Genomic DNA, 26415 nt, shown 5'->3' on the forward strand with positions numbered 1-26415 from the left:
GACCTTCCAGCAAGGAAAAGTAAATCTGAATGCTTTATTATGTAATCTCTAATAAACAGTTTTGATGCTTAAAACCAGTGGTTTGGAGTAGATCTACAACTCAAGCATTCCAACCGACGCAGGCTCAAAATAACTGCTGACAGAATAAAAGTTATTTCTAAATATGTCTGTGGCAGCGTCTAATGTCTCAGATTAAACAGAAGTTAGAAGTCGCTCATACTTTACCAGATTCACTGTTATTGTGCTATTCTGTAGAGAATGACTAGACCAGAGGTTCCCAAACATGGTCCTCAAGGCTCCCCAAGTCTGGTTTTAGAGATAGCCATGGTTGAGCACAGATGGTTAAATCAAGTTGATTGAGGTACTAATTAATTCACCTGTGCTCAAGCATGGATATACTTAAAACCTGAACTGATGGGGAACCTTGAGGACCGTGACTGGGCACCTCTGGACTAGACAAATAAAGTGGTTTAGGAGAAAAAATATGTCTCATATGGTATGAAATGAAATAGTGGTCTTTTGTCCACTAAATAATTTACTAACACATTTTCTTCTTTAGTTTCTGTAGGAATTTACAAAAACAAAGTACAGTGACAAAGGTCTCAGTGAATTAACTACATGACTAATATCAGTGAAGGTATAACACAGAATAGAATGGCCAAGGCTGGGTACACACTAGACGACATGTCGTCCGATCTGAAGGATCGGACCAACATATCGGGCACATCATCTAGTGTGTACCCACTATGTCGAGGACTATAAGTGCTCCTATGGGTCGTCAGCGACATCCTCTGTCGACCCTATATGCAGGACGGACGGGATGTCATCAGCGAGGGTCATGTTGCCGAATTCAGCATGGTCCCCGCTGTTGCTCCATCGCTGCCCACATCGGCAAGTGTGTATGCACTTGCTGATACCGGCTCCCCCAATGGGTCCCGTCACAGCCGATGTCAGGCTGGGTACATATTGTCTAGTGCTGGGGTAGCCAACCCGGTCCTCGAGAGCTACTAACAGTTCACATTTTCCATACCACCTAGCTGGTGCACTGATGTAGTCATTACTATAGCTGGGTACACACAATCTTCGGCAGATCAGATTCCCGACCGATGGGTCTGTCTGACATTGTACAAGTGTGTACCTGCCGCTGACCGACCCGCAGACCAATCCTGTAGTGTGTAGGCTGCGGAGAGCAGAGATGGCAAACTCTGGTCCCGACAGCCCAGCACACTATCAGCGTAGCAGCGGTGCGAGATCCGCTGAGACGGAAACCATGGCGGCGGGACTTTAAATATTTACCTGTGCAGAGTTCAGCAGTGGACGACATGCACAATTCAAGATGGGCAATTACGACTCGCTGTGTCATCGTCCCGCCCCTTGTGCCAGCTAATATTAGCCAGGGCAAGGCGATGGGAGTCAGTCCAGCGGCAGCGGAGGAGGAACGTGGAAGAGCTCCTGAACGTTGAAGATGCAGGGAAAGTGCTGGGTGGGCGGCGGCCATGCAAAAGAGCTTAAAGTCCGCCGCCCTCCAGGTGAAGACGCCATGGAAGTCCACGGGGGTGGGGAAGACGGTGGCCATACAAAAGAGCTTTAAGTAGTCCACCCCCCAGGTGAAGGTGCAGTGAAATAAACTATTAAAACATTCAAAGTTGTGTTTTTATTTTAATATTTTCCTTACAGGCAGACTACAGGTGCCAGCGGGCCCTTTAAGTCCAGGCATGCTGACACTTGTGATTCTCCAAGTGATGGCATGCCAGGGCTGGCTTGCTGGGACCTGTAGTCCGCCTGTACAGAACAATATTTGAATCTTTACACAAACTGCTATCAACTCGGCACCTACACCCATGGGGTACCGGGGATAGCCCCATGCTTCATCCCAGGCCTTGGGTGCCCTGGAGAGGGGGAACCCCACTTCCCCAGGAATCCACGGCCTGAGCTGACTAATTAGGGGGACATAATGCTTTGCCATGTAGCCGTGCCCCTTGGTCTGCCGAAAAATTGGACAAGTGAGTAGTAAGGATTGGATGCAGAATCTGTGAGCAGGTAGAATTGTATAAACGATCTGATCTGCGGTCTGATCTCCCGTGGATTGGACAAGTGTGTATCCAGCTTAAAAGCCCCCACACGCGGTGTGATTTTTTAAACAATATTGACATTTTCTACGAATTGGAATAACAAATCGTTTAAAAAGTGCTGTGTGTATAGGTGGGTACACACGATACGATGTAGGCAACGATACGATCTTGTTAACGATTTCCCAGTGCATGATGTGCAGCAAAAGCTGCATGATGTACACAAAAACTATCGTGCACAATCTAATGATTTGCATATTCATTAGATCGTGTTTGATAGCCGACAGATGCATGCACGGATCAGGGAGATCCGTGATGCATGCATCTGTGTGTAAAAAATAAATAGACACGGATGCAAGGACGGATTAGCGAAATCCGTCAGTGCATCTGTGTACAAAAAATTAAAACCTGTGTAAAAAAAACAAACAAACAAAAAAGCAGCGTGCCCCTCCTTCAAAGAACAACCACCCCCGGGCGTTTTGAGACTGAGTACTGGTTGTGAAAATACAGGGGACAAACGATGTACTGTAAGGGTTCCCTGTATTTAGCACAACCAGCACTGGGCTCTGAGCCAGTCCTGGTTATGGCAATACAGGGGACAAATAGCGTAGAGGTCCCCTTAAGTTACCTTTGCGGTTCTCTCCATTGACTTCCATGGTGGGAACCGCTCATTGGCTGAAAGGCGGAAGGCTCGCTTTTTTCAGCCAATGAATGCTCAGCACCAGGGATTACTATAGTGAAATCCTGCCGCTGAGACCTCATTAAGGTAGGTCAGCATTTGTATTATGCGATGCATACACAGTGCAAATGTTTTAACCGATGTGCATATTAACAACTGCGTTCTTGCTGAATCAGGCCCCAAGTCCGAAACTTCCGTCGGGGAGGCTGGTAGCTATGACTAAATATGGCATAATACAAATGCTGATAAGTATTGCCTATACCCGATGATGACTTTATGGATGTTTTTTCCTATGATGCTGAAATAAATATGCCTTTTTGATACTTCTACTAAGTATTGGTGGTGTGTTGGTCTCCTGCTGTTTGCCTTTTGGCTACTTCAAGGTGGATTGAATATATGAATATATATATATATCCGCGCAATCGCATTTAAATAGAATGTATGCATATGATTCTATGGGGCGTAGAGGTGTATGATAATTTACTTATCAGGTATCATTGTATATAAGCATTGCGCCTGAATCAGAGCTGCTACGCCCCGGGGTCCGTGCATGCATATGTCGGCAATCGCACACGATCTAATGAATACGCACATAATTAGATAGTGCACGATAGAACTAGTGTACATCGTGCAGCTTTTACTGCACGTTGTGCACTGGAGCTACCGGGGAGAATTCAAGGGAAATCGTTAACAAGATTATATCATTGCCTATATCGTACCGTGTGTACCCACCTTAACTGCCACATTTTCAAACATGTGGTGCATTCATTCATAACCTACACATTCTAAATAAAGGATAATAATAATAATACAGATCAACAGGTGACTTGTAAAATATGAACTGTTGGTAGCTCTCAAGGACCAGGGTTGACCACCCCAGGTCTAGTGTGCACCAGCATAAAGGGAGCAAAAGACCTTCATCCTAGGGTAAAATAGCGTAAAAAATACAACAATCAACATGGGCTTAAAAAAAAAATCACTCACTGGATATAATGGTAAATGCTTAAGGCTTTATAGACTGTATATATGACAGTTAATTCATTCTATTTAACCGCTATTCACTTTCTGACAGTTGAGACAAGAAAAGACATTCTCACAAAGAGATCATTTTAGAGGCAATAGTGCAGTACAAAAGTACCCATTCCTAAATCGAATGACAGAGCAGAGACAGAGAAAAGATCATCATGTTCTATTTCCTGAGTCTATGACATTCACCTTGTGGAGGCACACTTGTTATATACTGTACAGAACGAAAAAGAGACGCCAATTAGTAACGTCTGTATAAAAATAAATGGAGAATAATGTGTCCAAAGACGAGATGAAAACTGACAGAATAATGGAAAAATTATACCAGCAGACTCCCACATAAAAAGTATAAAATATTTTATTACTCACAATGGAAAAAGAAATAGCAGCTTGTTTGATCAAAAATAATATAATACCTTGTATGGGATATCCCAAGTAGCTCTCTTACAAGCTAAAAATACAGAGCTACATACAGATGTGCCCAGTTACATTGTGGCTGATCGCGCCATAAAACGTGCGCACGCATCGCGCCATGCGATTCCCCGAACCTGCATATATTACGGTACGCTATGGCGCGCACTGCAATCACACCATGCATTTCTATGGAGGCGCGGTCGCATCCGCAGTGTGCGTTTCCTCTCACGCTATGTGTGGCATGATTTGCCACGCCAGCCTCAGGGATATAGCTGGGCATATCTGTATATTCATCAAACTGTAACTGTAATCCAGAAAGCACAATATGTGGTAAATGTAAACAAATGAATGTCACACGTGGCTCTATATGAACTATTGAGATGCTGCTTACTTTAATAGAAGGTATGTGTACAGTATATTGTTTGTTTGTTCATATGTACATATGTTACTTTATTGTGATACACTTTGTTGAATATATTAAAAATAATATTTTTTTATTACTAAAGACTTATTTACTATTAGAGATAGCGCATCCTGTTTCTCTGTATACAATATGTAGTAGCCATTACCCAAAAAGGGCACACTTATTTGCCATAGGAAGCATGCAATAAAATATAAAGGTGTAAAGGATACAGTATAATGACGCTCCAATCTAAGGTCATTTACCTTTATTGTTGATAAAAGCATTTTCAAAATAGGAGAGAATAATTTCATACTTTGAAAGCATTAATATGACAAAGGATAAATGTACTCTCCCATATTAAAACAGCTCATTAGAACTTGCGCAAATCTTGATGGTAAATTGGTAATAAGAGAGAATATCATATAAAAGGTCATTAGCACTAGAGTATATAAATAGTATAATATATAGGCTATAAATAGCCTACCACATTTTACTGAACTTTTATTTTCTCTCGTGTATTAGTGCAATTACTTTACAAAAAGACTACCAGAGCATGATATGCTTATAGATCTACTATAGCATGTTCAAGCAGGTATGGCTGTCAGGGTCTGCAACAACTTGTAGTTGTACAAAACATACATTATATTTTTCCAAAAACAACCAATTTCCTTGATACTAACCTAACAGTGCTTTCCAGTATGGTCATGAAATGGCATAGAGGGCACGATTTCCCCTGGGGTTCCCTGTAATTGTGTTATCAATCTAAAATGGCATAGCATGGTGCTGGTTTCTGTTTGGCAGTGGCACTCACCCCCACACTCTATACCTGCAGTAGTGGTAACCAGTCCAAGCTACAGTAATCATGTCCGTCATTCTTTTAGGAGGGACATGTTATCTTTTAATTATATGCACATTGTATCATACACAATGAACACAACAAACAAGTTACACATACACAATGAACACAACAAACAAGTTACACGTACACAATGAACACAACAAACAAGTTACAAGTACAGACTGGCACAAACAAGTTAACAAACCTTAACATAAATACATAATCACAGTGTGAAATTAGCATAATTATGTATATAGGACAAAGGGGAGAGCCTACAAACTAGGGAAAAGAGCACAATAGCAGATGGAGGGGTGGTAGGATAGATTGAAAATAGTTTTATGGGCCCTCTTAAAAGTTGAGATGGGGTGAAAGTCTAATAATGTTTGAAAGGGTATTCCAGAGGTTGGGAGCAGCCAGTGATAAACCCAAAATGTGAAGGTGGGAAGTGGTAATCAGAGAGGAGGTGAGCAGGCAGTCATTGGCAGAACAAAGAAAGTGTGTGAGGAAATGAGGCTGGAGGTGTAGTATAAAGAGATGTGGTTAGAGAGAGAAATGTGACTTTAATTCTGAAAGGGTCAGGGAGCCAGTGGAGTGACTGGCAAAGGGGCAGTAGAGGAAAAGCTGCAACAGAGGAAAATGAGAGGAGCAACAGAAATAAGGATAGACTCAAGAGTAGTGAAGCAGCACTGGAAGGCCAGAAGGTAGCAGATTACAGTAACCTTAAAGTGGGTACACATTAGACGATTTTTGCATGATCTGATGGATCGGGCCGACATATCATCAAAATCGGCTAATGTGTACCCAACTATGTCGGGCAATGCTCCCTCCTGTTTGATTGTCAGTCGCGATGTCAGGTCGGCCCTACATGCAGCTCAATCTGACAATGTGATTGACGACCCCATGTAGCGGGATGCAGATTTTTACAACATATCGGGCGGTTGGGCACCGGATCGTTTAATGTGTTCCAGCCGCCCGATATGTTGGCCCATCGCCTCGATATATCGACACGTCACCCGTGCAGTCGTCTATAGCATCACTGTGTAAACACATCAGTTACTATGTATCTAGCTTAAAAAGAGTTTTAGTAACTTTCAGGTTGTGAAAGGTCCTCAATCAATATTTATTGATTTATAAATGTCAACATGACACGACAGTTGTCAATTAAACACTTCACTACATCTATACTATACATCCAGTTCACGCTCAGTACAGAAAAGGTTTCTTAAACAAAGTGACTCATTTTATAACTGAAACAAAATTATGATAATTGTTAATAAATGATATTAGCATGTGACTAGCTAACACAATAAAAAGTAATTTACTGTAATACCACAATGAAAAAATAAATATGTCCACAAGAAAAAAATAAAACATTCATTTTATCTTAATTTTTAACAATGTACCTCATGAAAATATCCTTATTTTAACAAACAAATATATGTATATTTTTTGTTTGTTTGTTTTTTAAAATAGAGTTTAATAAGGTTTTAGGTTTATAGACATTCAGGGGAATGGATACAGAAAAAATAAATGTAAGTGTATGAAAAGAAGGGGAGTTCATTTTATAATGACCTGAAGTCTCCGCATAACTTGATTCTGCCACCCGGTGTACCTGCTAAGGCTATTGTTTGCCAGGAATCATTGTGAATTTTTTGATCATTTTTCTCTACCGAGATGAAAAGGTCACTTAGATGCTCTTTATTTGTGATACTTATCTTTTAAAAAAGGCATCCTGAAATTTAGACTGTGTCGTTTTATTAATATGTTTAAACAGAGTATCCAATACCTCAGGGTTATATGTCCTAGGTTTCTCCTTAGTCTCTTTTCCATCATTAACAGATTAATCTTTCTTACACTGGAGACCATGGACTCAGTTGAAGAGAACTTCTGAGTATTCTGTAAGTCTAACCACATCTAAGACCTTTTAATTGCTTGCATTTACCCTTAGATACGAAGGGGTACATTTACTAAAGTGAGAGTTTTTAGAAGTGGAGATGTTGCCCATAGCAACCAATCAGATTCTAGCTATTATCTTCTAGAAGGTGCTAGTTAAATGTTAAGTTTAATTTACCCCTAAATATTTTATCATCCTTCAAATACTTGAACTGTACAGGGGTATGTGCTGGATTTTCTTTATGGGGAATATAATTGATAAATAAAGACTCTTGACAATAAATATTAAATAAACCCTAGTCATGTTCCACAATTCTAATTTTTACATAATCTGTTATAGAGGTGAACAGACTTCTCAACTGTTTATTAAATTATCAAATATATGCATTCAAGGTGCTGTATTTATGTCCACAAATACATATACTTTTATATCCTGAATATATAAACATTAGAATTATTACAGATGTTTATTCATGCGCCTATCCCTTGGGGCAAGACACCTGGGACCTGATTCAGACCCGTTCGCTAAGGAGAGATTGCTTGCGCCGGGCGATTGTTTCTCAGTGCGCATGCATATAATTCGCAGTGCGTGTGCGTAAGCCAGTCTCAGCGATGGGGAATCGTGCGCTCGTGGCACACAGACTTGGTGTGCTACTTTGAGTGACAGATAGTGCTGTTTGTGGGTGGTAACAGGGGAAGGTGCTTGTAAACGGGGGAGTGGTGTTGTGGACGCAGGCGTGTCAGGCCAACAAAATGCAGTTTAAAGGGCATGGATAATTAGCGAAGTAGCGTCATTGTACATGTTACCTGCACATATTTCATTCAGCACTGATCGCAGTGCTTGCGGCGGGGTAAGGCTACCTCAAGGGCTGTGAGCAGCTCCGATGGCTCTCGATGTTACTGATTAATCAAACAATATTCCAGGAGATGACGTGTGTTGCAAGGGGAAATGGGGCATCTTTATACACTAGCGAACGCTCAGTGACATTACTCGCTAAGACAAAGAGGGCGTCCTTACGCCACGCAGTGCAAGCGTGGAATTTGAATATCCGGCCCCTTTTTGTCAGCGAGAGACTGCATCTTGCAAGCAGGTCTGAATGAGCTCCCTGGTGTGATTCCCCTGCTGCGTACACTTTCCTCAATCTTGCTACTTTTTCCTGATACTTTTTCTCAGTCTTGCATCTTAGTTCGCAAATAGAGAACTAGTTTTTTGGTCACAAAGCAATTCATATAAATTTGCAGATTAAGGATAATTATGCATAGTGGGGGGTCACACGTGTCGAACCTGCATACTTTACTTATTCCTCAATCTTCACTCGCAAATATTGTACTAGGTACTTAAGATTAGTGTTTTGGCACGGCTAAGTAGCAAAGTCTGTGCTCAATAAATGGGGCAATTAGCACAATCTGAGAATATGTTTATATGGACACACCTGTATATTGTGAGATGCATGCATGTGTTTAAAGCAAATTTAAGTAATGATATTTAATTAGTGGACATTTGTCTATAACAAATGAGCTAGTTTTGTTCAGTATGGAATGTGTTATGAAAATGTGCGTCCAGGCATAAGTGATATGATTACATCACATTGGCGTGGAGCGTCACTGTAATGACAATTTTCGGGTTCCCCAAGACAAATATACAAATTTTGTTAGACATACAGGAGGGCACACTGTTTCATATATGGTAGAAATGCCCTAAACTGACTCTTCTGTGAAAGGAATCCATACACCCCAAAGTATATTTAAAGCCTGATTATGCATTTCTTGAGTGGAACAACATTTCAAAAAGCACTATATTGCTTTCTGAGCTTCCATTTATATTCATTTATCGACAGACCTTGGTAAATTATCATAATGGAGTTATGTAACGAGTGTTATTGATAACATTCCAAACAAGTCTTGCAACATGCTGTCTGCATGGATCTATCAACATTAGGCTCTACTCCCTCTTCAGGATTAGCGCAATTTCTATCACTTATTAACTTTTTACCGTGTGACTAAAACCCTCCTTCATCAACCTCTTGGTCACAACCACTTGTCTCCCAATAATCTATATCGGGCTGGGTACGGGATGCCGGTGCTCAGGATCCTGGCGGTCAGAATTTCAACGCCGGCATCCTGGCAGGGTTAGGATACCGACACCTGTCGAACGGTATTCTAACACTCTCCCTCGCCCTATTCGGTACCTGAACCTAACCTCCCCCCTTAGTGCCTAAACCTAACCCTTCCCCCTTAGTGCCTAACCCTAACCCTCCCCCTAACCCCGCTACGTACCTTCGGGATTCCGGCGGTCAGGATGGTGGTGCCGGGATTCTGACAGGTGTCGGGATTCTAGCTCTGGCATTCTGAGGGCCGGATCCCCGCGGTCGAAGTTACGACCATACTCCTCTATATCAACCTACCGTAGAGGCTGTTTTGAATCTAGATTAGAAAAACTGCTTTAGACCTCTTTCACTGTAAATTAAGTTTGCATTTTGCTCTTGTTTAATACTAATAGTGATGTTTCTTTTGTATATTGCTTACAATATCCACACTGTATAATCTTTTCCAACTTTCTTTTCTGAATCCCCCCACCTTCCAATAATTTGATAAAGCTGCTGTAAATAAAAGGTAGAATAAATCTTACAGAAAAAACAGTAGAGATGAATTTTCCAACTACATCACTTTCCTCCTTTACCACTAATACTTCCTAAGTGCTATATTGTATTAGGAAACATCTGGGTGTTTTATGAAAAGAGGAACCGTTTTCACTGAGCAGTCATATATAATTGGTGTTTTTTACTGCCTGTGTTTGTTGCCCATCAGATGTTGAGATAAGCGAGTAAGCATGACAAGGGAAGCGCTGGTTTTCTGAGTAAGCAACCCTATTGCTTTCAACTGACATTTTAATTAAGAGTAATTGCAGTAAAAACCCATTAGAGCTCAAAGGGTTATTTATAACAAAAGTAACTGGATTTTGTAACGATGCTCATCTGTGGAGAGATAACCGATCTCAAGAATAAATATCATTTGCTGAGAGAGAAAATTGAGGGAAGATAAAAAGCTAATTAGCCTTTCATTTGATTTTGAATGATCTGGAAATAGACATTTGGAAAAAAAAACAAAAAAAAAAAACAATTTCACAGAAACAAAGTGGTCATGTGCTCAGCACAGTAATAATGACACAAATCATGGAGTAACGACGGAACAGCACAGTCTGCAGCGCTCCCTGTGTACCAAGATACTTCTCAACTACACTCATTCAGCGCAGATAAAATGATATCCCCACTGAGATAATGCACAATATACAGGGATAATGTTCAAAAAATTTAAAATGTATTCCTCAGCCCCTTTATCCCATTACTTGAATTACTTGGGGCCACCGCTGCGACTCCCTTCCTCTATTCTGTTGATGTTTCTGAATATATTAGGCTGAGAGCCCATTTCCCATGGTGTTGGTATTGGGTTGGGTATGAAATCCCGGCTGTCGGGATGCAGCTGGTCAGAATACGACAGCGGCATCCCGACAGCCAGAATCCTGACACCCATAGGAAAGCATGGTATTTTCCCAACCCCTACCCTAACCGCTACCCTAATCTCCCCCCCCCCCCAGTGCCTAAGCCTAACCTCCCCCTCCCAACACACCATAAACCTAACACCCTCTCCCAGGCAGTAGTGTCAGCCGGCCCGGCAGAGGGGGGGGGAAGGGACCAGTCCAGCGGGAACTTTCCAGCTGTCCCAATGTGCCTGTTTGATGTATTTGCTATTATCATGTGGCATAACAGTATGCAATTATATGACCCAAAGTGGGTGCTATTATCATATAGCATTACGGACACCGGTACAGAGGCGCCTTGACGCTACCCGGTGCTTAAACATATCTTTGCAAATATATGCAACAAAGATCTCTGGATTTATATTATTATGTAATATTCAAATATTATTGTTAGTGTATTGCAAAGTGCTGGGGGACATTTTTTTCTAGGCCATTTCTAGGGTATAAAACCTGTTACAAAACTTTGCATCATCTGCACAAAGAAAAAAACCTTGCCTTGCGCTGTAGAACATGGTAATGCAGCATCTAGACATCAATTTACAAGTAAACAAAACACATGTAATAAAAATTAACCACTTGCCTGGCACTAATGCATGAAATGTGACTACAGCCAGGAGTACGTTACCTGACCAGGTCGCATCTCATGCATTAGTGCTGCATATCCGGATCCCCCTTGTGTAATGGAGAGAAATCCGTACTACACATGGGTGCATGCACCTAAAGAAAAGTGTTATGGTCTGCAACAGGGGATACTGATGATCAGTTCTCCCTGCACCAAGCTCCGCTCTGCAAGAAGGAGGTGACGAGTCGGGGCAAGATACAAGGGGGGGGGATCACGGGGGACATCGATTGGCACTAGGGGGTAAGGGTGTTGTAATAAATATAAAAATAAATGTTTCTCTGGTGGGGTGTCTGTGTCACTATATATGTATATATAAAAATGTACATATATAGTGACACATGGGGAAGGGGGTGTGGGGAATCCCACTGTCCCTGGGGGTGAGAGTGGGGGCTCTGCCACAGGGACATATTATCACTAGGGGGGAGAGGTTAATATTGCTGGGGATTTTTACATTGGTGGGGCTATATTTGATGGGGGGTGGGAAAATAATTTCAATGAGGGCCTACAGACACAGGGATTGGGAAGGTGGTGTATAACTTCCCCTAGGTATATATATTTTTAAATAAAATATTTAAATATATTTTTTAAAAATACTCTTTCAACTTAATTAAATAAAAAAAAACGTACATTTCTGTGCGGTTTTGATGGAAAAATTGTCAGTTAAGTGGTTAAATAGTGTTTTGTAAAAATATTTAAAGTAATGTACAATCAATAAACACATGAAGATGAGCTCAAGTAGTAGTACAAGTAGTACTAACCCCAAAGGTATGAAACTACTTTTTTTATTATCTTACATCTCCCTTCAGATCTGAATACAGATAAATAAGTACGCCTAAATATCTTTTCATACAGATGTTAAAAAATAATGGAGATTTTGAAAGCATGAAAATATTGTCTCTTTATAAAATGTGTCCCTCACTAGTGGTCTGATTCTGACAAAAAAGGAAAGTTTTTGAATAAAGCGCATGTACAGTACAAATGCAAATATATGTATCTTTGTATGTCTGTTCTAGTTTGACTAGAATGCAACTCAGCCATATCTGTCTTCCAGTGAAAAGGGGCTTTTCGGGAATAAACTGATCAGTGTCAATGCGATCGCACATAACCATCATGAATTGTGAGCATGCATCAAAAGCTGTGAGATTCTAAGTCATGTGTATGTGGAAAGGAAGTCTGTTTCTCATGGACATAGCATGTGGCTGCTGAATGTGCCGATAGACACACTCCGACTACACACCCACAAACCACTTGTATAAGCAGGGAGTACCCAGAAACCCCTCTGACAAACCAATTTTTTTTTTTTCAGAGTTGGAGACGGCCTTGTCTCCGTCTCTCCACCATCCGTGGGCCACCCAATATCAGAGCTGCCCGGCCACTGCCTGTTAAGCGGTCAGCGCTTCTGCGTCAGGTGCTTTCATACCACCTGACAAGGAAGTGCTAATAGCTGAACCAGCAGTGGCCGGGCAGCACGCCGCGACCACAGCCCTCCCAGAGGGAGCTAGAAAGAGGGAGGATCATCACAGCCAACCAGCAGCAGCCCAGCAACTAGGGTGTGTGTAAGTATCTTATGTGCATGTATGCTGTTGAAGGAGGCATGAATACAGATGTGTCGTCATACATAATTGTTCGAGTTGCGTCAAACAGCCCCTCTTGGCGTGCCAGGTCCCATGTGACTCTGCTTACACTGAGCATCTTTTTTGCCTGAAAATGCATCCTAGTTGCACTGTGATGTGACTAGGATGCACCAGGACACTGTGCCAATTCATCTGATTTGTGACACTTGATAATCTGTATACGACTAAGTCTTTGAATATATATACATGGTGCTACAGTGCAGAGCCCGTGGCCTTTTTCCATGTCAAGTTCCGTTTTGCTTTACATAAAGACTCAGTTGCACACTGATATACAAGTGTCGCATATCAAATTAATCAGCACGGTCTGCTGCTTTGTGCTAGTACGTCACAATGCAACTAAGACACATTTTCGTTGGAAAAAGACTCAAAAAGATGCCCGGCACCAGCAGGGTCGCATAGGACCTGGCGGGTCACTCGCGCCAGGCATCTTGCACCACATGGTGTATAGAGGCTATATGTATGAGGAAACATCTGTACACTTATTTATTATGGTGGTTGCTAACATTCCAGAGAGGAACACATTTGATAATACAGCATACATTTCCAGTACATAAATACACAACCGTATCAGTGCATTTTGCGCTTACCTGTGTAACTGCAAATATTCCCGTGGTCTGTTTAGTAAATGCAGAAATCTATCAACTATCTTGTTTTTTCCAACTCCCTGTTAGTATAGAAAGAGAATGTTTCCTTTAAATTATATTCCGGATTCAAAAGTAAACAAGTATATACAAAACATAAGAGATATAAAAAAAACATAATTACGGACACAAAATTCACAGCACAGAAGTTATCACAAGTAAAAAAGCAAATTGTTTATAAATTCTGATTGAAATATTAGACACAAAATGTATTAAAGAAATTGTATGAAAGATTATATAATGGTATAGATGTGTTGACACAGAAAATAGACTTCTTTTTGACGTGGTCAGTATGCTATAACATGATCATTACAACTTTTATAAAACTTAATTGGATAATTTTTGGGTGTAAATCACACCTGTAGTTGTACCACTATTGTCAAAATATATATATACTGTAATAGCCACACTTTTCTTCAACATTTGTACCTACTACCGGCAGTTTTTTGGGAGGGTAAATTTTTAATTCTTATAACGAGATCTGGAAATAGGAAACAATCAGTGAAATATATTTCAGAAAATAATGGTACCTTTATCAATAAGAGAAAAGCACCAACTATGACAAATCGAATTATGCAAAAAAAACAATGTTTCTTGTATAATGTGATCCACATCAGTAGATGTATTTTGCGTTTGCTGTCATTATGAATTCCATCACAGAACACAATCGAAAAGAGCAAAGAGATTCAAATAAGTGGGATTCATATCAAACTGTAGGCTCAAAGTAGCAAGTGCAAATCAGTTCTACATTCCATTGGCAAAACAGACATAAAAAGAATAGTCTTCCATTAATAAGTATTATAAATATTGGGCCTTAGATAATAACCTGCGAGATGCAGGCATGAGTGTGAGTCCGGTGACTTAGCCCATATTTTTAAAGTGGCAATATTTTAAAAGGTAAAATTCATCTGATTTTTACCTATTAAATTATTGCAGCATTAAAAATATGGGCTAATTCACTGAAATCTTGTCTGTTCCTAGACCTCGCAGGCAATTACATAAGACCAACAGGGGCACCTCGATACTGAGGATCCCGACAGGGGATAAGTTAGTATGCTATCCCTACCCTCTTCACCCCCAAACCACCCTTTTCTCTACCCCAACACTCCCTACCCGCACCCTAACCCTCCCGGTTAGTGCCTAAACCTAATCCTCCCCCCTTAGTGCCTAAAACTAACCCCACCCCCAATAGTGCCTAGCCCTAATTCCCCTGGGGTGCCTAAACATAGCGCCCCCCCCCATATGTATATTTCCCTCTATCTAATCAGATGGTAATTGGTTTAAGGCAGTACATCTTGATGTAATTTGTAGATTTGTGAAACCAGTATGGCTGCCGCCATGTGGTTTTAACAATGGTGGAAAGGATTGTGAATAGTGTCTGCATTTTGATAGTGTTGTAATGATGTTAGAATTAGAGATGTGCAGGCTCGGATTATTTTGGATTTTCCCACCAAATTAGGACTTTTCTTGGCAAAAATCGGGTCTCAGAAAGAGGCAAAACGTCATCTTTCATGGACAAACATCATCTTTCATGGACTTTTGTGTAGTCAGGGCCAGCGCAGTGCAGGGAGGCACTAGACTGTCAGTCCTTGCAACTGTCGGGGAACGCCGTGGTTAGTGTTGTGCGGACCGCAGTGAGTGCGGTCCGCACTACACAGAAACAAACACATCGCCGCCACCAGGTAGTACATTTGTACTACTGGGAGGCGTGTTTGTTTTAGCAGCCAATGAGAGTCATACAGAGTCTCATTGGTTGCTGCACCCATGGAGGAAGCCAGGCTGGAGCTCACTCATGAGCTCCGCCTTCCGGTTCCCCCAGTGAGTGATGGGAGAGACGTCATGAAATCTCTCCCATAGAGCCGAGTGGGAGGACGGAGGAGCGGATGGCGGTGGGCGCAGGAGTGGGGATTCAGGTGTTGTTTATTTTATTTTTCATGTCCTTGTCCTATATATGTAAGGGGCACTGCATTGGGGGGACCACTAATGGGGGCACTGTATATGGGGACTACTACTGGGGGTGCACTATATAATGGGCACTGCATAGGGGGACTACAACTGGGGGCACTATATAAGGGGCACTGCATAGGGGGACTACTACTGGGGTCACTGTATAGGGGCACTGCATAGGGGGACCACTACTGGGGTCACTGTATAAGGGGCACTGCATAGGGGGGGACCATCCCACCAGGTGCAGAGTAGGTGGAGATCATGTGCTTATAGAAGATCCAAATGGAGACTATCCCCCCCATTACCGATTTGTAACTTATATTACTGATAATGGAAAAAGCTTCCTAGGGGTCTAAGTGGAGGTCTATGAGCCCCAGTAAAACTCTATTAGACTGACCACCAAACACCCTGCTCCCACATTTTTATTACCAATGTTACCTAATTGTCCTTCTGTATTGCTTTATTCTAAGTATTTTTTTTTTGGTAATCTAGACACCATGGGCAACAAACATGTAAATGGTAGGAAAGGCTGCAATGCAGTAATAGAATTAGATCACATGGCTGAAAGCACGTGTCACATGATTTGCTTAAATTCTGCCCTAGGATGATGCCCCAATGACATCTGAGAACTCTACAATTATTTGGATGCAGCTGGGGGTCTGGTTACCTATCAGTACTACTGTGACGTGAATAAGGTGTTCTACTACTGTGGCATTATGTGTATAAGGGGCACTACTGTGTGTCATAACGTGAATAAGGGGCAATACTGTGTGTCATAACGTGAATAAGGGACACTACTATGTGGCGTAATGTGAATCGTGCAATACGTGCGTAATGTGGGTTGGAGGGTGCAAATCTATAGTTTCTTTAAGGATCCTGCAGCACAGGAGGACATGTGATCACCTAGTGGAGATAGGGGGGAAGGAAGGAGAAGAACAGCAATGAGGAGATGATGTCTATCTATAATAATGCAAGTATTACTTATAAGAAATAAACTACATAAACAACATACATGATGATTCATTGCTATAAAGAAAGGTACACCAGGATATAACAACTGGCGACGAGGATAAACTTTTCATTACTCACACTCACCTTACTTACATTCACCATGGCTGACATGCTAGCATTAATTCCTCAGTTTCTGCATGTTGATGCTCATAATGCTACAGAATTATGGAGACAATGGCTTGCAAGATTTGATCATTTTATTGAAGCTACGGGGTTAACTACTGACAGCAAAAAGAAAAGCATGCTTGTTATCAGCGCTGGCCCCAAGATTTATGAACTTTATGATACTATGACAGATGCAGAAACCAAGACTATACCAAATGCAGGGACTCTTTGACTGCCTATTTCGCTCCAAAATGCAGCCTATCACATTCCACATATATGTTCAGGGAAGCTATGCAACTGCAAACTGAAACTGTTGATGCATATATTACTAGATTAAGGATTCTTGCAGGATTAGGTCAGTTCCATGATATTGAAGGTGAAATTAAGCAGCAGCTAATTGCATTGGCACATGTGGAAAGTTGCGCAGACGTGCTCTTAAATCTGAAATGACGCTGACAGAGCTGCAGAAATATGCTAGAAGTCTTGACCTTTCAGAAACACATGCTAAGGACATGGAGAGGGGCATGATCCAGCTGGAAGTGTACAATAAATTACATATTGACACAGTGGAATCACTTTTCCTCTGTTTGCAAATCCAAGGAACCCAAATCTACACCCAAACAATCTTCTCAGCAGTTTAAATCCAGGAGAAAGACAGTGCGTTGTGTGGATCAAAATTCTACATCATCATCTCCAACTGCAGAATCATCTGACAATGATAATATGCCAGGTGGTTTTATCTACATGATTCATCAGATCGGCACAAACAAGGTCAGTAAAAAACCTGACAACACCCTAGACAACACTTCTGCTGAATTTCGAATCGATTCCGATGCTTCTGTAAATCTAATGGATGCTATCAGTTTCAAGCAGTTGCATGGCAAGGTGGCTTTGAATCCAACATCTGTAAAAATATTCACTTCCTTTACAGGGTTCTTTTGACATTATGGCAGCAATCTCTTGGGATTTGATACAGCATCAGAATTGAGTCTTATACAGACCCACACTCACAATTCCACTCCTGTCATACCTGACACTTCCAACTCCACTCCTGTCCTACATGAACCAAAATCACTAGGAAGTGATGTTGATGTTTTACTGCACGAGTATGAGCATCTTTTTCACGGCATTGGAAACTTAAAGACTATCAAGTTCATCTTCACATTGATCACTCAGTTATTCCAATTGCTCAAGAACATCGCCGCATTCCTATCAATATAAGGAAACAAGTGGAAGAGGAAATACAGACTCTTGAAGATATAATAGAAAAGGTATCTGGCCCAACACCATGGGTATCACCTACTCTGGTAGTGCCCAAACCAGGTCAACCAAATGCAGTGAGAATATGTGTTGATATGCGTCTTCCTAATGTTGCCATTAAAAGAGAGCGCCATATTACTCCTACTATGGATGATATTATTCATCGACTCACAGGTGCATGTTTCTTTTCGAAATTGGATTTAAATAAAGGTCAGCATCAACTGAATCTTGATGAAGAGTCACGACAAATATCACAACTCATGTTAGGCTATGAAGATACAAACGGCTGTCATTTGGACTCATATCCGCAGCAGAGGTGTTTCAAAATGATATCCGTCAAGTTATACAGTCAGTTCAAAATGCCAACAATTACATTGATGACATTCTGGTTTTTGGAGCAACATGCTAGGAACATGATGTGGCTCTGCGTCAAGTGATTCAGTGTCTTCAAGACAGGAATTTAACACTGAATAAAGATAAATGCATCTTTCTTCAAACGAAGCTCACAATTTTAGGTCACATTTTCTCTCAAGATGGAGTCCTGATCCACAAAAAGTTCAAGCTAATACAAATATGTCGAAACCTACCAATGCTGGTGAAGTCAAATCATTTCTTGGGATGACTAATTATTGTTCTCAATTCATTCCAAATTATGCCACTGACAGCCGCACTTAGGGAAATTACAAAAAAAATGCTAAATTCTTAAGGACTTCCTCTCAATCACAAGCATTTGATGACATAAAACGATGTCTGCAGGATAGTGTCACAACTTCATATTACAACACCGCCTGGAAAACAGAAATTATTTTGAATGCTAGTCCTGTGGGGCTAGGAGCTATCTTGACTCAGGTGAGTACCCATGGGGATCAATACATTGTAGCATGTGTGAGTCGCAGTTTGACAGAGGTGGAGAATCACTACTCCCAGCCAGAAAAGGAAGCTCTTGCAGCGGTCTGGTTTGTGAACGCTTTCATCTCTATTTATACAGCATTGACTTTACCATCCAGACTGATCATCAAGCACTGATGACGCTCTTTGGAAATCCAAAATCCAAACAACCAGCTAGGATACAGTGATGGGGTTTACGCTTACAGGCATACATTTCTCCATCATTCATAGAGCTGGCACTGATAATCCTTCAGATTACATCTCTAGACACCCTTTTCCTTCTAACATCTCACAGTCAACTTCAGCAGAAGTGTATGTGAACTTTGTTATCAACAATTCAATTCCTGATTCACTTACTAGTGACAGCATCAAAGAGGCCTCTTCCTCAGATAAAAGTTTTGTCAGCCGTAAAACACTGTATTATTTCCAATGATTGGTGGCTGGGACAGTTTCTATTTTCAATTGATGAGGAACAAGACTTTAGAGCACTTTACATGATGATTCAATCATTCTCAGAGGTGACAAAATTGTTATTCCAGCCGTTTTGATAAAGCGGGTAACTGACATTGCCCATGCCAGTCATTTAGGGATTGTAAAGACCAAACAGCTTTTATGTGAAAATGTATGGTTTTCCTCCACAGAGCAACATGTTGAATAGGAAATTCGAAACTGCATGACATGCACCCTTCTTTCTATGCAAACTAACAGTGAACCATTACGGATAACTGACCTACCTGACAATGTCTGTGAAAATGTCGATGTTGACTTCTATGGCCCATTATACAATGGTAACTACATACTAGTGGCTGTGGATGAATATTCACGATATCCTGTTCTTGAAATAATATCTTCAACATTTGCCACATCTGTGTTACCAGCTTTGGATAAAATATTCACTACTTATGGAATTCCAGGAACAATAAAGACAGATAATGGTCCGCCATTTCAAGGTGGTGATTTCAGCAACTTCAAGAAACATTTTGGAATTCAACATCAAAAAATGACTCCCCTGTGGCCACAAGCTAATGGTCTTGTTGAACGTTTCATGCGTAATCTTGGAAAGCAAATAAAGATTTGTAAAGTAAACTGAATTCCAATTCAACAATCCTTAAATCAATTAATCAGACAATATCGATCAGTGCCTCACTCCACAACACCTGTCCCTCCTCAGATATTAATGTTCCAAAGGAAAGCGATCAGATCCACTCTTCCACAAATTCATCTGACTCCTTCATCTAAAGATCATCAGTTTAGAAAAAAGGACTCTGCCAATAAACATAAGGCTAAACAATATGCAGACCAGAAAAGGAGAGCTATTGTTTCTGATTTACAAGAAGGAGATTGTGTTCTGGTGAAACAAAAAGTAGTATGCAAGGACATGACTGCTTTTCACCCAAGCTCTTAGACTATATTGAAAAGGAAAGGAACAATGATTGTTGCAGGAAATGACAATCAAACAGTGACAAGAAATGTGTCCCATTTCAAGAAGATATTTCAATGTTTATCTTCTGATGGACCAAATCAAAAGGATGTAATCACAGTACATTTATCATCCTCAGCAGCAAATGATCCTATCATGGAGTCTGTTTCTTTGAGTGAAGGATCACATATTCAAATGAAAAGAGGCAGAGTCATTAAACCTCCTGCTAGGCTTATTGAGCAGATATGACTCATAATTTATGGCTCATAACTTGTTGTTCTAGAAGGTTTTACAGTTTCATCTGTATTGGGTTAATGTTCATGATCAGATACAGTTAATATATTGTTATAGGTTTAATTTAAAAAATGCATAAATTGAAAGTAAATTTTTATGTGTCTAAAAAAATGTATATGAAAGAAAGGGGGATATGTAGTATCTTATTTATATATAGTTTATGTGCATTGTCAAGTAATAGTAAGATGAGGTAGTGTAGCACAGGATGACATGTGATCAGGAAGTGGAGATAGAGGTAAGGAAGGAGGAAATAATGTCTTTATCTATCTGTAATAATGCAAATATTACTTATAAGAAATAAACTACATAAACAACATACTTGATGATTGATTTCTATAAAGAAAAATACATCAGGATATAACAATTTGCATCCCTTGAATTGCAACATAGTTTGTCCAGGTGCAAAGTTAAGGTGCATACACACGGGACGATCTTTATGAACAATATGGACGATGATAATATCATTCAACAATATATCGTTCAGTGTGTATGCAGTGAATGACCAACGATGCATGCTTCCGCTGGGCAATAACGATATCTTTTGTCGTCCGTACATGCAGGCAAATCTAATGATATCGTCCAGAATTGCCTGTTCAGAGATGTGGCAGGATGACTTCACTGATATCTTTAAAAGTTATCTTTCAGTTTGTACACCCAATATCATTTGTCGTGCACTACAGAAAGTTCAAGGGAAATCTTTCACCAAAATCGTTCATACAGCACATCGTCCCGTGTGTAGGCAACTTTACTCCTTTTTATTTGTTTTGCTTCAGAATCAGAAATAGTTCCATATTTTTCAGAACCTGTGCAAATTATGTAATGTGTTTAAAATCGATATTATAGCATACAGTTTATATTATTGTCTATGGCGAGAATCTTGCTGAAATCTGGTTTCTCTTACTATTACTGTGGCACATAGAGGATTATGAAAATGAGTTTGGGGTCATTTATGACCAATATTTAATTTTTTTGTATACAGTATATTTACTATATTTCACTTGAACATCCCTTTTAATCCTAACCATTCATCAATGTATCATTTACAGTATGTTTAAGATCAATGAATAGAGAGGTGTAGATGTGCGTGTTTGCCCTATAACTTAATGTACATTTTGCTGGCAAAGCACAAAAATGGCCTTCAATTAGGATTAACCTGTTTCAGTGCTTAATCTGGTTGATGCACTTACTTTAATTAATATGCCTATAGCAGCAGTTTAAAAGCTATGTTGTATGTCACTTGTACGTCTCTTTGTGTTTTATTTAGCTATAAAAACAAATGTAGCAATGCCGCTATATTCCTTTTTTGGTATAAAGTGCCAACAGACAAAAGGTACATAAGCAGATGCCTTTTTAATTGGCACATACAAGAATAATTATATACTCCATACTTGGCTTCTCCTGTTCAGTTTAATAACAGCACCATTCAAAATATGTGACTAATCTGTAAAACGGCTGTGGTACAGGATAGCGATTTTGCAGCCCAGCCAACTTAGTTGTGGGTTCAACGTAACCAGAAAATGTATGCATGTTTTGTTTCCACTGTGCATACTACTAAAGTATAAGTTGGTGATATAAAAATAATTTTATTATTTTGTAGAACCCCAGTCAGTAATGGATTTTTAGATTACTTATCGTGCAATACAACGTATACTGTAATATAATACAAACATTGTTTAATAGTAAAATTACTTTACAATAGTAGCTTTTCAACTTGGTACGCTAGCAGAAATGCACTCTTTCACAGAATATTAAAGACCACTAGGCCTATAATGTAATACACACATACAAGTTTTATGCTCTGAATCAATGAAGATATACGAGATAAGACTTACCACTTGTTTCTAGAAAGTTCTGTTTAGCTAATAATGGGAGGACATAAATGGCTACTAGGACAGTACTGTAATTAGACAAGTAGACGGCTGTAGTGTTGTTTTGTTCTGTGGTCATTCTGTTTCAATGTTGGGTTCTGATGCAGAAGATTTGTTTTGATCTTTTGGGTAGGTGTGTTTCAAAATATACATTTATACCACACAAAGACCAGGAAAAATGGTGTTGGTAAGCATAAAATAATTTAATTCTTCTGCGAATATCCTTTATCAATATCACAAACAACCAAGGAGACAGCACCCACTACTATTAAACAAAGAAAGTTACCACAGCTCCCCTCACTGGCAGAGGATTGGGGTGTTTATGAGAACAAGAACTGAATAATACTAGGGACATCTCCAGTTGGGCAAATCTTAACTTAATGCAATTTCTTTTTTTAAGGTCAAGAAAACAAAGTAAAACAGTGAATATTATACGGAATGAACTACAGTAACTTTTACAGTATAGAAGTGTTCTCACACATCTTTATTGCAGTCGTGCCAAATGGCCCATCTCGGTGCGCCAAGTCCTGTGAGACTCTGCTAGCACCCGGCGTCTTTTTTTCCTGAAAAAGCATCTAAGTCACATGCGATTTGTTTATGATGCACCTTGGAGACTGTGCTGATCAACTTGATAAGTGAAACTTGTATATCTGTGTACAACTGAGTCTCTGGGGTATATTTACTAAACTGCTGATTTTTAGAAGAGGAGATGTTGCCCATAGCAATCAAACAGATTCTATTTAACATTTACCCAGCACCTTCTAGAAGATAATAGCTAGAATCTGATTGGTTGCTATGAGCAACATCTCCTCTTCTAAAAACTCTAAGTTTAGTAAATATACCCCTCTGAATCAGCATGTGAAGTGCTATGATGCAGCGGTCGCAGTTTTTTTCCAAGCCAAGTTGAACATAGATATACAAGTGTCATATATCAAATTAATCAGCACAGTCTCCTGGTGGTCGTCCTAGTCGCATCGCAATGTGACTTAGTCGCATTTTCTGTAAAAAGAGATGACCAATATTAGCAGAGCTGCAAGGGACCTGGCGGCTCAGTCACGCCAGGCATGCCGCGCTGCATGGCGTATTGCAAATGGATGTAGGAGGACACATCTGTGCATTGATAAGGCATATGAAAACAAAAGCTGTACACAAAAACAAATGACTAAACAAGCAGGAGAGCACAATTCATCAGTGCCAATAAAAAAAAGAACCAGAAAAACAGTACCTCATGCTCAAGATGCATCAAATGACTATGACTAACATTGGCTTGGGTGAACTCTGGAGAAGCAAGGGCGGTGGAGGGCTCCTTTTACAGTTCATATGGGTAACTCTGCATTTAGATCAAATTTAGAAAGGCATTTCCCACTCTCATAAACAAATCGCTTGTGAGCCACTGTGGAGTTGACTAAGGCAATTCACTGAAAAGAATTGGGGTTTGAGGGCAGTAATAACCAGTGATGTGTGGTCAAGTGACGCACAGCCTTTCTTGTCATACTTCAGTATATAATTTTTATAGTCAAAACTCTGGAGTACAAAATGTATGGCAGGTGAGGCACATTCCTAATCAAAACACACCAAATTTCCAGCACTATATACTGCTGCATCTTTGTATAATCCCCACATGAACCCTCGGGTTCATATATGTATCTGTAAATCTGGCTCTGATATTAGCCAGTGCCTCCACAGCCATTTACCTCACCGCTCGTCACTGGTAATAACGGAGTCTCCAATACCAAGTAAAAAATGCAATACACATAAGACAAGTAGTGACAGTAACCCTTCCACGTTTAGTAAGTGTAATAGGGGTATAATAAACTCTGTAGAGTATATATATCTATATCTATTGAAATCTCACTGGGGTAGTAGTTGGGCAAGGCAATGCCAAGACAAGACTCCAATCATCGTCCTCCAACACCCCAAGATCACCTGTCCCTAAGGCCACACAAGGCATCCATAGAACATTCATATAACAGGAAGGAATAAACAAATAAAATGACCTTACACATAGATTGCAGTGACGTTCTTAGTTGGAAGATTGAAAAATGAGTATTGGCGCCCTAGCAAACTTAGCAGAGCATGCTGGAGGTGGAGATAACAAAAAAACATCAAATTGGACATCCCAAAAGATACTCTCAAGTGGTCACAGTTTCCAGGCACACCAAATTTATATAACTGACCCATGGCTATGACACCATAGTGTAAAAGGTCCCTGCAGTGTAACCGTACAACTGCACTATATAATGGGTTAGGACAAAGGGACAAGGCAGGGTCAACCAGTGTCTGTGGTCTGACCCTGTAAAAGCAATTCACAACTTTCTAGCCTGCATCAGCAAAGTGGTGAACTGGTCAGAGGCCAACCTAAACTGCAATGAGGGTATGTATAATGAAAGCCTGACTGTGCAACATGGTAGGTGAAAGTGGGCAAGCCAGTCTAGTGCCTCTAGCTAGTTAGAAGGAACCCATAAAAACCTGACTGATGCTAACTTCAGCTGCTTGGTCCAAGTACAGACACAATCTACCGCATGAACCTGGGCCTCACCTTAAAACAATATATCACCTCTGAAAGATACGACCACTCGTAAGGAAACAAATGCTTAAACCATGTCAAGCGACACTACAACTGCATCTATGGCAGAGGGATGCTGCACGGGCAGGTGCCTAAATTATCACCTCAAATTCATGCTGTGGGCTTTCCCAGGCATAAACCCAGTTTTATCGGGATGAACAACTTCACCCCACTCAGTCTAGTGTCTAGTATTTTAGCAAGAATTTGAGAAAATTAGATGGTAAGAGTAGGGATAGTCGGGATCCTTCCCTAGCTTGGCCAGTACTACAATAAGAGCCTCTGACATAGATGGAGGGAGAGACTTAGGGCCTGATTCAGACCCACTCGCGAGCGGCTGTCCGCTCGCAAGTGGGTCGATGTTATGCACTGAGCATGCGCACGACGGAGGGAGTCCTTCGCTCGTTGTGTCTTATCAAAGGAGGCCTGCTGTCGATGTTGATTGACAGCACGCCCCCTTTGGTGGGCGTTCCGGGGGCGTGCCTCCCTGACGGGGGCGTTCCCACGGGAACGCCTCCCGTCAGAAGCCGGCCCACTGACATCACTAGTGATGTCAGTGGGAGTGATTTTGGCTCTGATAGAGCCAAAATCACTCCGGAGCTTGCGGTTGAAAACCTCAACCGCAGGCTCCGGCTCGCAGTTTCGATGGTCGCGATGGTCACGACCATCGCGGCCATCAAAATGCACGCTCGTATAGGCTGTGGGTGGTGACCCACAGCTATACGAGCGTCCAGGAGGACGCTCCATTTTCATGGAGGGCGGCCCTCATTCAGAGCGTGCGCTCTGCTCAGAGCGTACGGCTCTGAATGAGGGCCTTAGTTTCAATGAAAATATTAAAAACTCCAAATAATTTAATGATGAAGAAAGCAGCATGCATCTTATAAAGCCTTATATGGATTCCACACACTGCAGGAGATTTACCATTTGGGGAAGGAATCAATAGTGTCATTCACTTTCTCCACAGTAAATGGGGAGTACAAAAAGGCTGCAATAGCATCCAGCAGTCAAGGAAGAAAGAACAATACTACCTAAGTATGCAGAGATATCTGAAGGAGTGTAACGGGTTTGAATGTCATAAATTGCTTTAAAATAGAGCAAAACACCTCTACAAATTCATGTGTCAATAAATGCCTAAGACCCCTGCGTATCTATAATTTCAGGTACAAAAGTACAGGTTGAGTCTCCCATATCCAAATATGGAATATTCCGAAATTCAGAATTGTTTTTAGCATGACTGAGATAGTGAAACCTTTGCTTTTTGATAGTTCAATGTAAACAAACTTTGTTTAAGGCACAAAATTC

The 26415-nt window shown here is 40.7% G+C and overlaps 1 protein-coding gene across 1 annotated transcript in view; it reads right to left on the bottom strand.

Moving 5' to 3' along the window:
- Positions 1–26415, bottom strand: part of VWA8 (von Willebrand factor A domain containing 8) — a 428582-nt gene that overhangs the window by 242918 nt on the left and 159249 nt on the right. The window contains exon 22 of the mRNA XM_088482592.1: positions 13704–13780. Coding sequence (XP_088338718.1) covers positions 13704–13780 — 77 coding nt within the window. The remainder of the gene's footprint in view (positions 1–13703; positions 13781–26415) is intronic.

This window comes from Taudactylus pleione, unplaced genomic scaffold (assembly GCF_031769625.1).
Source record: "Taudactylus pleione unplaced genomic scaffold, aTauple2 ptg000005l, whole genome shotgun sequence".
Lineage (NCBI taxonomy): Eukaryota > Metazoa > Chordata > Amphibia > Anura > Myobatrachidae > Taudactylus > Taudactylus pleione.